The sequence below is a fragment of the Rhinolophus sinicus genome, chromosome 2 (genome assembly GCF_057876585.1).
Source record: "Rhinolophus sinicus isolate RSI-liver-muscle chromosome 2, RSI-T2T, whole genome shotgun sequence".
Lineage (NCBI taxonomy): Eukaryota > Metazoa > Chordata > Mammalia > Chiroptera > Rhinolophidae > Rhinolophus > Rhinolophus sinicus.
In genome coordinates, this window is record NC_142502.1 from 31,640,413 (window position 1) to 31,655,139 (window position 14,727).

General features: G+C 35.5%; 1 protein-coding gene across 14 annotated transcripts in view; it reads left to right on the forward strand.

Annotated features, from left to right (window-relative positions):
- Positions 1-14,727, forward strand: part of PTPRK (protein tyrosine phosphatase receptor type K) — a 504,015-nt gene that overhangs the window by 186,439 nt on the left and 302,849 nt on the right. For all 14 annotated transcript variants that reach the window (XM_019729449.3, XM_019729452.3, XM_074333559.2 and 11 more), the window contains exon 3: positions 9,753-10,024. In XM_019729449.3, coding sequence (XP_019585008.1) covers positions 9,753-10,024 — 272 coding nt within the window. The remainder of the gene's footprint in view (positions 1-9,752; positions 10,025-14,727) is intronic.

Sequence of the window (14,727 nt, forward strand, 5' to 3'; positions counted from 1 at the left end):
AATGCGTCTTTTGGAGCAAAAATTAATATATGACCCGGTATTATATTATATTATATTATATTATATTATATTATATTATATTATATTATACCCAGTCTTATAGTAAAATAATTCTACTATTGAGTAGAATATTTTGACTTTGGGAATATCCATTTATATGGAAATATGGGGGCACTGTACACTCGTTCTCTACTGTGTACGAGGCAAAAAAAAAAAGGAAGTTTTGCCTTCCATTATTAACAGAGTTAAAGTATATCCAGGCAACAGGCTGGAATCATCAGCATGATATTTAACCTTTCGGCGGTTTCCTGGGCCTGCAGGCTCTACTACCTTTACCTTTCACTGTTCTTCCCAGTCTCGGTTCCTTTGAAAAGGCAAGGGATGATTACAAAATTGGCTGCTGGACAAAGATTCTCTTGCCTTTATAATGTGACTCTGGTTGTTCCCTCTCAAGCTGCGTTTTATTTTAGCAGCTGCTTCTCAAAACATTTCAGGACCACATAGCAGAAAAGCTATGCGAGTTGGAAAGCCATGGGAGTGGGGATGCCACAATTTCAGAAATCTGAGAAATCTTAGAACAGGAGGTTTTAAACTTACATCTGTGAGTCCTTGACTATTGTTGGTTAAGTTGTGTATATGTGTTTCCTGGGAGAGTATTCTATATTTATGTCAGGCTTTAAAGAAAGAAAGAGCCAGAAAGGAGGGTTAGAAAGGAATAGGAATGAAGGAGCTGGGAAGGAGGGTTGATATTGGGATGAAGGGGGTTGAGAAAGGTTCAGGTGCCACTGAAGTAGAAAAATTCTTTTCAGCTCCTCTGTTCTTAAAATTTTTCAATTATAGTTAACATTCAATATTATTTTATTAACTTCAGGTGTACGCATAATCGTTAGACATTTGTATAATTTAAGAAGTGATTCCCCTGACTAATGTAGTACTCACCTGGTACTATGTATAGTCATTACCCTCTCATTGACTATATTCCCTATGCTTTACTTTACATCCCCGTGACTATTTTGTAACAACCAATTTGAAGTGAAAATTTTGAAATGTACTATTTTTTAACATTGTCGTCTCATTTTCTTAATTTGACAAATTAAATGTTCTTTTCATACACTTTCTAGTTTGATTCTCTCTGCTATTTGATAGGGAAAGGAATGAGTATATCTAAAAGAACAAGTATTAAGGGCCTACCTAATGAGGATGCTGTAGCACATATGAGACAATCTCATTTATTCTCGACAGCAGACTAAATGAAAATTTGGGTGGTCAGAGTACAGGCCAAGTAGTCATACTTTTGCCTTCAAAGATGTTGTCAGGGAAAGAGAGAAAACTAGAGAACAATGTTTGGACCAGTTCCTATATCTTAACACATAGCAGGTAAACTCCATGAGGAAAATAGTCTCCCAAGGAGGAGAAATATTGTGCTAATTTAACCTGAAAACTTCCTTTTAGTCTTTTGTGTTGTTTGAAAATTTTTTGAAGGTGTTCTCTGGAATCAAGAGTTTTTCTATTTTCAAATGTAAGTTAGGTACCTAGAACAAATCCAAAGCCCTTACTCAGGGATTATATGAAGTTTTATTCCAGCAGAACGTGAATGAAGCAGTGTGACATTTTGCTAAGACAATGGAAGGGATATTTTAGGGAGTGTGAATTTATTGGGACTAAGATACTGTGAAGATGCAGTCCTTTTGTAGTGGAGTTTGAGGGACAAGTTTACTTTTTCCAAGCTGACATAAGTGTGCCTCATTCTGTCTTTCAGAAATAAACTGTGTGGCATACAGGGTGAACTCCAGTAGGAAAGAGGCATTATCTTAGAAATAATAGAATATAAGAATTTAAAGTATTAATAATAGATCATGAAAAAAAAAAAAAAAAAGTGAGACCATGCACTTATGTCAACCTTACTCAGATAATGGAATGTCTTGGGGGGATTGTTAACATTGAGTACATTGTTTAAAGTCATTTCAGATTCCATGTTTTGTTCTATCTCTGAAAACACAATATTGTTATAATTTTTGAAATTCTAAATTTTTACTAGTTTCAGTTCAGTTCACCAGGAGTTTACAGGTGCAAAATCCCTCTGTTAGGTGCTAAGGTGGAAAAGGAGGTTTCTGATCTTAAACAGCTTGCTCCAGGACTGGGGAGATGCAAAGATAGATATGGTACATTTGATGCATGAGAAAGAATGATAGAAGTGCGATGGACATGCAGAGCAGGAAACATAAATAGAAAGATGTCAGTTTGTTACAACAAAAACATCCCGCTCCATAGCGAATGCTCCAGACATTGGGCTAGATTTTTGGATGAACAAGATGGATGAAATCTGAATTTTTCATGGAGTACTTCAATCAAATAAACAAATTAATGTCAGTATGTGGCCAGTGATATGCAGGAGGTAACAGAGAGTGATGTTAGAAAGAATCTTAGGAGGAACTACTTAACAGATCAAAGAATCACCAATAGACAGCCTTTGAACTGAGGCCTGAATGTTGAAAATCAGCCACCTGAGGAGACGGCATTCTAAGCAGAGGAAAATCCAGTGTAAAAGCACTGAGACAGGTATGACTGTGGATTTTTTAAAGGGCAGGAGGAAGCCCACTGTATCTGGAGCATGTTGAATAAGGGAAGCAAGTGGTAGGAGGAGATAATGTGAGAGAAAAGCAGGAGGCAAATTATATTGAAGCTGATAGTTTAGAGTAAAGCGTTTAGATTTTACTCTCATTGCAATGTGGGATAAGAAAAGATCAATTGTATGTTTTGAAAAAAGTTAACCTTGCTGCCTTTCGAAAACTATTGTAGGGCTGCTAATGTGGAAACCAGGAAACCTGTTAGGAGCCTATTTGAGTTGTCTTCCTGAGAGAGGGTTGATAAAAGTGGTGAAGATGAAGAGAAGTGGATGATTGAGGATTTAGTTTGGAATTAGAGACATAAGAATTACTAGTGGATTACATGAGGGACGTGAGGGGAAGGGAAAAAATCAAACTGATTCCTAGGAGTTTAGATTTAGTAACTTGGTGTATATTATGTTGCCACCTAATCAGATGAAGAAAAATGGAGGTGGGGGAGAACCTTGAAAAAAGGAAATGAGAAGCTGAAAGATGTGAAAAATAGGTCAGTGGCATTGCCTTCAGTGCAAAGGTAATAGGAACAGAAATGCTTAGAAGTCAACAGCAGCAGCAACAAAAAATTAATCCTGGATGGGCTGGGGCCCAAGTCATGATTTTTGGTTGTCTTTATTCTCTCAACCCAGCAATCCTGATTACTGCTTCTGTGCTGGCTGGGCATGAAACTATATTGCAGTGTCTTTAGTTTTTTCACACCAACAGATTCTGGCATGTTCTTTGTTTCTACCTGAGGAAAATCTCAATGTCAAGAACCATTTTTTTACAGTTTGTTGGTGCTTTGGTAGCTTTTCAAAATGAACTTCAGAACAGACAAAAAATGATCTTCTTATATGGATTGAATATTGCTTAGCTTTTAGACTGGGACTGGAACTATACCATTGACTTTTCTGGATCTGGACTTCTTAGCCTCCATAATCGCAAACCAGTTCTTTATAATCTCTCTCTCTCTCTCTCTCTCTCTCTCTCTCTCTCTCTCTCTCTCTCTCTCTCTCTCTCTTTTGCCCCCCACCCCCATTGGTTCTGTTTCTTTGATGAACTCTGACTAATACAGCCTTTAAATTCATACTAGTGTAAAAATAATTAAGCCTTTTCCATTTTCATTCTCCAGACATCCAGTACCCCAGTGAAGACTTTTGTTTCATACAGTACATTTTTATACCCTGCAAAATTGAATGAGCGAAGTAGACTCAGTATAAATAAAAGCACTGGTAATGTTCTTCTTGGAGCATGAAGATAAAAATAATTATGTGTTTTAAAATATAGTGGTCTCCACATGTAATCCAGTGACCACTGTATGTTCTAAAGACCCTTTCGGAATTCTTAAGGTCAAAACAGTTTTCATAATAACACTAAGATACTTTTTTTTTTTCTCTCTCATTTTCTCATAAGTGTATAGTAGAATTTTCCAGAGGCTACATGATATATGATGCTACACAGATTGAATGAAGAACTACAAATGAGAACTTAGGTATCTTTTGTTAAGTCATACATTAAAGAGATTTGCAAAAATGTAAAAATTTCTCCATATGACTTTTTGCAAAATATAATAATTTTTATAAAAATATTTTTATAAAATTTTTATAAAAATATTTACACTAACATAATGATTTTACTGTTGTTAATATTAACTGAATTAAAATGTTTTTGAAATTTCTTAGTTTGAATTTCTGATATAGTTAATATTGACAGATAGAACTAACCAAAATGAAGGTGCTTTGATGTCCAGTTAATTTTTAACAGTGGAAAAGGGGTCCCGAGACTGAAATGTTTGAGAAGCTTTTCTCAATACGTTTCCTAGGTACACAAGAGTGGCTCTAACGAAAATGTTTGGTGCATGCTCCCAAACATTACACTCTTCCATCAAATGATTCTGTCTGGAAGCAGTATAAACCAGTTCCAATTGTTTGTTTCATTTTTGTTGTTTTGATGTTTTCTGATAATTTAGGTTACATATATCTAGAGCTGATACTGCCTCAACCGTTGTATGTTCTTATATTCTAAGAGCTGGTCTCTTTGTCGTCTTATTCAGTCATTCATCTAACCAAGTACAGGTAAAAAGTATTTATTGAGCTTCTACTATATGCAAGACCCTTGTTCAATGCTGTTCCAGTTATCAGTTCATTGCCTCACCACTCAAAAAACTACCCTCCATTACTTACTCTGTGATAGTGGAACTTGACCCTTTGCACACCTTTCCTTTGTAGATCTCACATTGTTAAGCTTTGTCAATAGAGAGTGCTGAAGGGGCATTTCAGTGGAAGGAGTTCTATTCCTGGTTGAATGGTGCTTCTGTTTTAGTTTCTTCTTGCTGGTGCTGCATAGCTGAAAGTTGCCCAGAGCACGTAGTCCCTCAGGGAGCTTGCAGCACCAGCCCTGGCCTGGTGACCCCTTTGCTGTGCCCTCCCCAACAGGCACATGGTGCTCCCCAGGCCTCATACCACCCTGCTGGAAGGGAGTGTTTCCTGCTTGTCCCGTAGCTGTGGACCAGCTCTGGTTTGAGTGACCCAACATTCTTTTTCACCACCCATTGGACTGCAGCCACACATTTTAAAGAGGTCTTATTCTCAGCAACCTTCCTCCCCTTTCAACACTTTTTTCTCTCCTTGTGTATTGTGGTTATTCTTTAGGGTTCTGTTTATAACTATAAAGTTTCTACTCTCTTATACTTCGTAACTCTTTATAGCACACTTTCACTGTTACATTTAGTGTGTGGCTGCTCTCTTCTGATTGGATTCCAAATAAATCAGATGTTTTCCAAGAGAACATTATTATTCTTCTGTGGGAGGTAAATGATCCCTATATATGCAATAGCAGTGCATAATTAAGGGCCAGAACAAGAAAGGCAGAAACTGTGTATCAAAGGGCTTCCACACAGGGGAAGCTTAACATGGGCTGGGACTGAGGAAGAACAATGGGTAAAGATTGTCTGGGGGCTTAAATGAGAGGCTTACTTCAAAGAACATGAGCCCACCTGGAGAAGAAAACCTGTGTGCTCTGTGGAGAAAATAGTGAGGGCTCTGTCAGGTTGAAGAAGGTGGGGTGTGAGAATGGGAGGTAAAGTGGCAAAAATACTTTGTGATTAGATCATGGAGGGCTGTTAATACTGAGCAGAAAAGTTGAAATTTCTCTCACTTTAGTTTATAGGGCACATTCAATGGATTCTCAATAAGAACTGATAATAAAAATATTATGTTAGTGTACTAAAGGATATATATAAATGAAAGAATTTTAGGATGAAGTATGGAAACTTATTTATTATTCATTATTTTCTTTGCAGTTAATCCTATTTCCTGTGTTATGCTATTCCTAGAAGTATAGCTTAAAGATAAAAATTTCATTAAGACATACAATTCATAGGGCATTATTTATTCATCTAGATATTAGACTGTGGTGTTTATGAATATGGGACTTGCTTTCTTTGGCTGTTCTTTTCAATAAAAAATGCTGTTTGGTTTAAGTACTCAGTGCTTCTCTATCCCTTTTTTAATGAATTGCAATAAGACGTTCCTGATTTTTGTATTTTTTTTGTTGTTGAAAAAAAGCCAAGATGTTGTTAATCTGTAGGATGCAAATAGGATTTATTTTAAAAAGCGAAATAGCTTTCTTTATTTCCTAAGTATTTATCATTATTTATGTTGTTCATGTAAGATAATATTCATGTAATTTCTCTCTTTTTTAAAAAGTACAAATCTATTGCATGTTTCATTGTGGAACATTCAGTGAATATACATAAATAAAAATAAGAAAACAGAAGATAATTACAGCTCTCCCCGATAATACAGCTAACATTTTGCTATATCTGCTTTGTATTATTTTTTTTGCAGTCCTACGTGCATGCACATTGATATACATATGAATATGCATACATTTACACAAATGGATTTTTTACATGTTTTTTCATAAATGAATAAATTTTCTAACCTGCTTATTTTACTTAACATATTGTGACTATCTTCCACTAAGTGATTTTAATAATATTCTGGATAACTGCATAATTATTCATCAAACTGATTTACTGTAACTTTATAAATTGCCTATTATTGAACATTTAAAACTTTATTTTTCTCTATTTTAAGCAGTGTAATGATGTGACGAACATATTTTTAAAGCTATTTCTTTGTACATATACAGGATTGTATATCTAGTGTGCATTTCTAGATTTGGATGAAAGGGTCTATATTTCTTTTAAAGGTTTTGATTTTCATTTCAAATCGCAGTCCAGAAAGATTACACTTTGAAAACAAATTATTATAAGCATATAATTTTTTCTCCTATGTCTTTAATGATATATTTGAGAACTTCATTGCTCAACAGACTATGAGGAATACATGTAAGGCCACATTAAAAGAAGTTACATTAATTAAAAGTTAGTACCTTATATGTGTGTGCACACAGATGTTTCATTATTACGTCTTGAGATAGCTAAATTACAACTTAATAGAACTGTATTCATTAGAAATCGGAGGGATTAGTTAGTTGGTAACAGAACAATTGTAAGTAAGGTTAAATTATCACCTAAAGAATGAGAGAAATGCATATTGTAGAATTTCTTGACTCTAGCATTTAGTAACCATTTATTCAGGGAGACTTTAGAAGTAATTTTTGTAAGTTGATAAGAACAGCATAGTGTTCTCTATGCTTGGGATAATAGACAGGCATCTTCTATCAAACAGGCAGGTACCTTCACGGTGCCTACTGGGGAAATTGCCGCTATATGAAGTCAGTTGGCGAATTTTAGATGGCTTCTTCCTTCCTGGAACTGTGCAATAAATGCATATTATGCAACAGTACTCAGAAAATGTAGCAGTAGTCAGGCTGCACTGATAAAAGCCCTTTTAGCAGAAACATTGTAGAAATGAAAATCAGCATTTTAGAAAGATTGTATTTAACTCGCATCGAATACCCTTGAAATGCTGAATAGTTTAAACAAGCTTTATTTTGTGATTTTTGTCTTTCTAATGATCAAATTGGTGGTTCCAACAAATTAATATACTTTGCTCATCCCATTTCCTCAATACGAAAATTATTGTAGCTTTAAAATGCCACTGGCTGAAAATTGCTAAATGGTCTACATGGTAAATATCGTACTATATAATTAAAATGTGAGGCAAACCACATTTTATTCCAAAGTTTATTTTATAATAGAAGAAAATAACTCTTTGAAAGCCTATAAGTCATTTAGAGAGCACTAGTTTAAAATTGACAATCAGAAGTCATAACTGATGCAAACTTGTAGAAATAATCCAAATGCACTACTGCTATAACATGTTACTGAAAAAAAACAAAACAAAACTGTTGTAGCAGTGGAGAAATAGCTCACGGGTTTGGGAAGATGCTGAGGCCCAATACCAACACTAAGTAACAACCAAGATCTCAGGCCTCCTCATAGTTACAAGCAATAATTGCTCTCCTCTGCTATGGTGAATCGGAAAGACATTTCCGTAAAGCAGCCATTATAACCTAAAATAGAAACATCCTGCTTCTATAAATTGGGTTGTGATCCAGGATATCCTGTTAAAAAAAATGTCGTAACTTCTCCAAAAATACATATGGTCAATTTATTTTTTAGTGTGCGATCTATGAGAATCAGGAAGAAAAAAGAAAAAAAGAATTCCAGGTTACAAAAGAAGAGATGAAAACTGGGAAAAATGAAATGAATGTAATGTCTGTAAATATCACTATAGTTAGCTTATTTTATACTGATAGTGCTATCATATGAAATCTTCACAAGGCTCTGAATCATAGAGTACCACCAAATGGGAACTGGACAGAGTTAAAATTTTGTTTTCTTATATTGTAGAAGTACTCTTTTACCTTCCATGATTTGAACCTATTGTTGGGGGGTTAATTGAGCTGGTTAGACTAGGGTCAATGAATGTTTAGTGTGTCACAGGCAAATGTTACTGTGTTTTAGCAAGGAGACCCAAAGGGTTGATTAATTCTACAAGTTGGTTAGGAAGGGAGGTCCAAATGTAACCATTGTAACATTGGGTTCTTTGACACTATACCCAATACTTTTAAGTTAAAATTACATCCTAGGGAAAAAAAATACTGTGTAATAAAATTTGTGTTGTACCTTAAGTGCAATAAATCGATATATTTCCATTTTTGTTATAATGTGTCGTTGTTAAAATGCACAGTGACATGAGAAACACTGATTAGTTTTCTCGAGAGGTCCTTAGACTGATACTGGCAGTTGATGTTTAAGTTCCATTTTTGCACTTGGCATTACATGACCTTTGCCTGTCGTGCAGAGACCATGTTTGAGGATCAGACTGTGAGGTAATAGGAGGGCAAGTCTCCTTATGTACTCTGCCTCCCCATGGTAGATAACCAACGAATTGTTATTAAATCAGGAAGTGGAGTAGAATAGTGGTTTTCAAACCAGACTTGCAGCTATAGAACAACATAGGAACTAATTGCAGAATTGGGTTCAATAGCTATGGTGATTAGCTGACAGCTTCGTGAGGCTCCAGGTAGGTAAATAAATCTACCATATGTCAGATTCTCAGCTTTAGAAATTTAACATTTTAAACTTCAGTCCTCAAACTTACATTGCAAAGTGTCCTTTTTCCCTGAACTGAAGTTCCAGGTTGTCAGTACACTGTAAAAGATCATACAGCTTCTATAAATAGTGATCTGGAGATTAGAAATCACAAACGGTTTCAGTGCCTATACTCTTTTCCCATCTCCCTGCAATAGTATTATGGATAAGGGAAAGGCAAGATATGTCAGTCAGGCCCATAAGTTATTGCTTTGTTTGTTTGATATTAAAAGATCTCTGCTTAGTAACATTAGAGATTTTTAGAGTGGTAACTGGATTTGAACCTGAGTCACCTATTTGACCATTCAAATAGTCAAAGATATTTGACTGAATAGGTTATAGGTTATTGCAGAGAGCAAATTTATTAATACACGTTATATTCTTTGACCAATGTCTGTCACCTAATAAGCATTCAATTTACTTGTTTGGTATCTTTCTATGTCTGTATTCTAGAATACCCCGCCTTGTTAGTTAAATTTAACACTCAGAATGGGTTGGTATTATTTCTAGTATTCTCTCTATTATTATATATTCCCTTTTGTTTATACATTTATTTAACTTTATTATATGTAATGTCATTTCAGGTTCCTATATGATAGTGGACTCTTCAGATCATGACCCTGGAGAAAAAGCCCGACTTCAGCTGCCTACAATGAAGGAGAATGACACTCACTGTATTGATTTCAGTTACCTGTTATATAGCCAGAAAGGGTCAAACCCTGGCACTCTGAACATACTAGTTAGGGTGAATAAAGGACCTCTTGCCAATCCAATTTGGAATGTGACTGGATTCACAGGTAGAGATTGGCTTCGGGCTGAGCTAGCAGTGAGCACCTTTTGGCCTAACGAATATCAGGTAATCATCTGTTCTTTTCTGGTTTATGCTTTAATGTTATTGGATCTCACTGTGTATGTAATACTTATAGGTACCGGTAAATACAAGCCCTATAGGAATGAGAGATTGTCCCTCTAGCCCTCCCCCAACTTGTTCTTAAGTTAACGTTTGAATACCTTGGCACAAAACCTTCAAAAATAGAAACTATATTTCCACATATAGAAGTATGAAACTCATTGGCAAAGAGCTAGTTATTGACAGATATATTTCTGTGTCTCTGTTTAGGAAGAAATAGTGCTTTTTGATTGGAATGTAGTATTCGGACAGCATTGAGTTGCTCGTTGAAAACAACATTTGGAAAACACGCATGAAATAGTGTTTCATGAAATATGTTATCTAAGGGGGAGATACTTTGAATAATTATTTATATTTTTGTCAATTACATGAAGTATAAAAATAAGCAAACAAAGAAAAAAACTGTCCGCATAGCTTTAGAATCCCCTCCCCCCCAACACACACATGCGATGATTGGTTTAATTATGATTAAACTAGACAAGCAATAGTGTCAATACCTACTTTCTGTTTTGTGTGACTGAGTTTCTATGGTCTAACAAAAAAGTTCATTCACTGGTTTGGAGTGTTATTCAATAATCATCACTATGAGGTTCCTGGAAAAGGAGTTAACCTCTTTTGAAAGTTCACTTTTCTATTAGAACTTGAGATGCACACTTTTAAATGTCTTGCTTGTTTGTAGCTTATTATACTCGTAGCGCCAAATGAGAATGCGTTTATGGAAAAGTATATCTTATTATGTTCAATGGGTAACATAACTAAGGACAGCTTCATTACTGCTTTTTAAAAAAAATAACTTTCTTCAGGTTAGGTTTGTCTTTATTCCTGAGGGAGGGAAAAATTCAATGTATTGTTTTAATTGCTTTGACTTGATTTTCTATTTTATTAAAAGCCTCTTCATAGTTCTGTTTCCACAGGTAAGGCTCTCCATTCAGGGTTAATGTTTCTATTGAGATTTCAGTGGATTTTCATTAGATACAAGCTAATTCCACTATCCCAGAACAGAAAGATGTTTTTCTTCAGTCTGGGAGAGGGATCTGTTTCTTCTTGGATCACAGCTTTGGGAAGCCTGCCTATGTGGAAGGTGGGTGGGTGGAGGTATGTGAAACTAATGTTGAAGCCCTGGAAGCAAGATCAGTGGGCTTCTCGCTGACAACTGTGGGTTGGTGGCTGTCATTGCTGGGTCACCCTCAGGAAGCATTGTCATTTTACTGACTTCACAGAAAATCTCTTATTGGAACACAACATAACACTGAAAAGAAAAAACTTTAATTCAGCAAATAAAACTGTCAGTGGATTCAGCTTCCTTGAAATAAATTAAGGCCCAAATAACAAATCTAGCAAAATTGTTTAAAAATTGGATTCTGAAGTCATATTGTCTGTATTCAACCCCACTTGCCCTTCACTATGTAGATAGTGAAGTAGGAATATTTTTCTGTGAGTCCCCAAATGATGTAAATGATGCGGGATCTGCCGGCAGTTTCTGGGTGTGGGCTGGGATCGTGTCTCGTGAAGCCGGAGAATGGACTCACGGACCAGGGAGAGGCAAAAAGTTGTAAAGGAAGATAGTTTATTAGAGGCAGGAGAAGAGGTTGCAGCTCCCGAGTGGGAGGGGTACCCAAATGGGTGTGCCCAGTGACTGAGGCAAAAGCTCTTACTTTTATACCTTCCCCTGCCTGTTTGGGGAAGGGGACTGGAGGCTTCTATTGGAATTCATCTATCAGGTTTGTCCTGTTTGCCCATCCTGAAGGGATTAACAAAATATCCCATTCCTATTTATCAGATCTGCTCCTTTGCCTGCCCAAAAGGGATTTGAGATAATTTATTAACCTCAAGGTGCATTCTCATAGCTTTGTCCTGAAGTGAAGGAGACATTCCAGAACCTGGAGTTTTAAGATATGGCTGCTTTTTGTTTATTCCACCAGGGACCCCCCCGTCTACCTAGCAACATGCTAAGTAACCTGTCTCAATAGTTTGTTAAAGAATCAAACTATTGTACCTTAAAAAAAATAGATTCTGCAATGTTAGTTTTGTTACAGATTCTGCAATGTTAGCTTTAATGTTGACTATAGTACCTAGAATTGGATGAATGCTTCTTTGTTCAGTCTCATTTTGCATGACAAAGTTCCCTAGTTTATATGTACCTGTGGTGTTTTTAAGCAAGCAGTGCAAATAGTGCCAGTGTGAGCTTCAACCTGGCCAGTGAGATCTTTCTGGAAATCTCTTGTCAGAGAAAAAGATTATGAAATACATGGAGCCTATGGGTAAATGTCTCTTTGTTGTAGATTGAATTTAAGCCACAGATGATTTTTTTTTTAACAATTACTCATCTTTCACATCGTTTTCCTTAACCTGTAAAACTTAATAATCAATAAGAGTAAATAAGAGAGTAGAGTATTTTCCACGTGCTTAGTGCTCAATAAATTATTTGATTGATGTTTCCATTGATTCTTCCATTTAGAGACGTAGTTTGTATGTGTACTTCCGTGATTAGGAACAACCAGCATAACATAAACTATATGTACCCTTTTTGCTATTAGGAAATAGCATGAAAACTTTTGACTATTGCTTATAGTAGCATACTTACGGATTTTTAAAAATTAAAATGTAGCCATTGCAGTGTGTCATGTTAGGTTCTTACTCATTTTCACTCTTAAAGAAGCACTGCATATATATTTTTAATTTTCCCCAGACTCTTAGTAAAGTTAAGGTACACGTATAAATTATTCTCCTTTGTTCCAGTTTACTCAATTTCTCTTGTCCAAAGAATTTTCACGGTCTAATACTTCTTGAACCTTTTTCTTTAACACTCTAATTTTTCTAATTCTCTTTTCTTTTGTTGTATTTCTAGTGGGGAATCCTATATTTTCTTTGTTTGAGCCATTCCTTATCTGACCACTCCTCTAATTCACCCCTTCTCACCCAACATTAACAATAAAAACTATCAAAAAGAAAATAGCCTCAGAGTACTACTACCTTTACTTAGTATGGGACAATTTTTGTACAAAAGTGATACTCCCTGAAGTGTGTGTGTGGGGGATATCCTTTATACAAGCTAGCGCTTCTCTTTTCCATTTTCCTGTTGAACTGAAAATCTGAAACAGATGTAGTATATCTTTGGTGTGGTTTGTCTTTCCCACCAATTCCATCTTACCAGATGCCTACCTAACAGGAGGTTGATGTGGTGATTTAATCACTCATGCTGTGGATTATTCAATAATGATGAGATACTAGTTTTTAACCCAAAAGAAACTTAACCTCTGATTTGAAAAAGGAAAAAATAATATACATGAAATTGTGAAATAAGGCAAAAATTATCCTCCAGATAATGAATTTTGGGTACCTGGCAGATCAGGATATGACTCATGAACTTTGGGGCCAGCCCTTCCTGGATGAATCTTGATTCTGCTACTTACAGCTGCACAGCAGTGGACGTACATTTCTTAATCTCTTTGACTGCAGTTTCCTCAAACTGAAAAATGAGGATCATAATAGTAACTGCCTCATTGGGTTATTGTGAGTATAAAGTGATTATATGTATATAAACTGTGTAGAAAAGTGTCTGACAGATAGTGTGCATTTACCATAATGTTTGGTTAATATTATAATGGGTAAACAAAAACATTGCAGACTCTACTGGATTTAATATGTGCTCAGAATTTTCTTCTGTTTTGAAACCATGCTGTTTTTTTTTGAAAGACTTTATTTTTTTAGAATAATTTTAGTTTCACAGCAAAATTAAGAGAAGGTACAGAGCTTTTCCATAAGCCCTCCACTCCCACACATGAGTAGATTCCCCTATAAGCCTCATCTCCACCAGAGTGGTACGCAATGGGTGAACATACATTAACATTGTATTCACTCAAAGTCCATAATTAATCTTAAGGTTCACTCCTGGTGTTTTACATTCTAAGAGTTTAGACAAATATGTGGCATGTCTATCATAGTATCATACAGAGGATTTTCATTGCCCTGAAAATCCTGTGCTCCGTCTATTCTTCCCTCACCTTCCATGCTATTGTTGTCAAGTTTTTTGTTTATTAAAATGTCTAATTACTTGACACCTTATTAACATGAGGTCACACCATGCTAACCCCTGGAGATATATAGGCAAAGTCCTTTTTCTCTTGAAGCTTTCAATCTAGCTTGGCACACTGTAGGGGATAAAAATGTAAATCAGACACCGTGAGCAGCCTAGTCTAGATGGGAAATGTGAGATATACATAGATAAAATTTGAAATAATGTAGCATTTGTTAAATGACTTAAGGAAAATAAATATAAAATGTAGTAGGGAAAATGAAAACAAAACATAGATTTGTTTCCAAAGTAATTTGAGGCAGAAATGGGACTAGAATTTTTGCCTCTGGATTCTTCTCTTCCTAGATTAAATATGTTTTCCACTGTGCCACATTGTTTTTCTTAAAACATAATTAGTTGGAAGTAACATTTTTATAGTGAAACTAAACAAGCAAATATAAATTTTGTTTATGACATAAGCATTGTAGTGATACATTAATATATAAGGAACTTCACAACAATAGATGTCTTTTCAGCTCACTCTACTAATTATAGAAAGTATCATGTTATATTTGTTTTATTGGCCACTGTCACAAGTTGCTAATTCTGCCTGTTTTTATAAGACTTGAGTAAA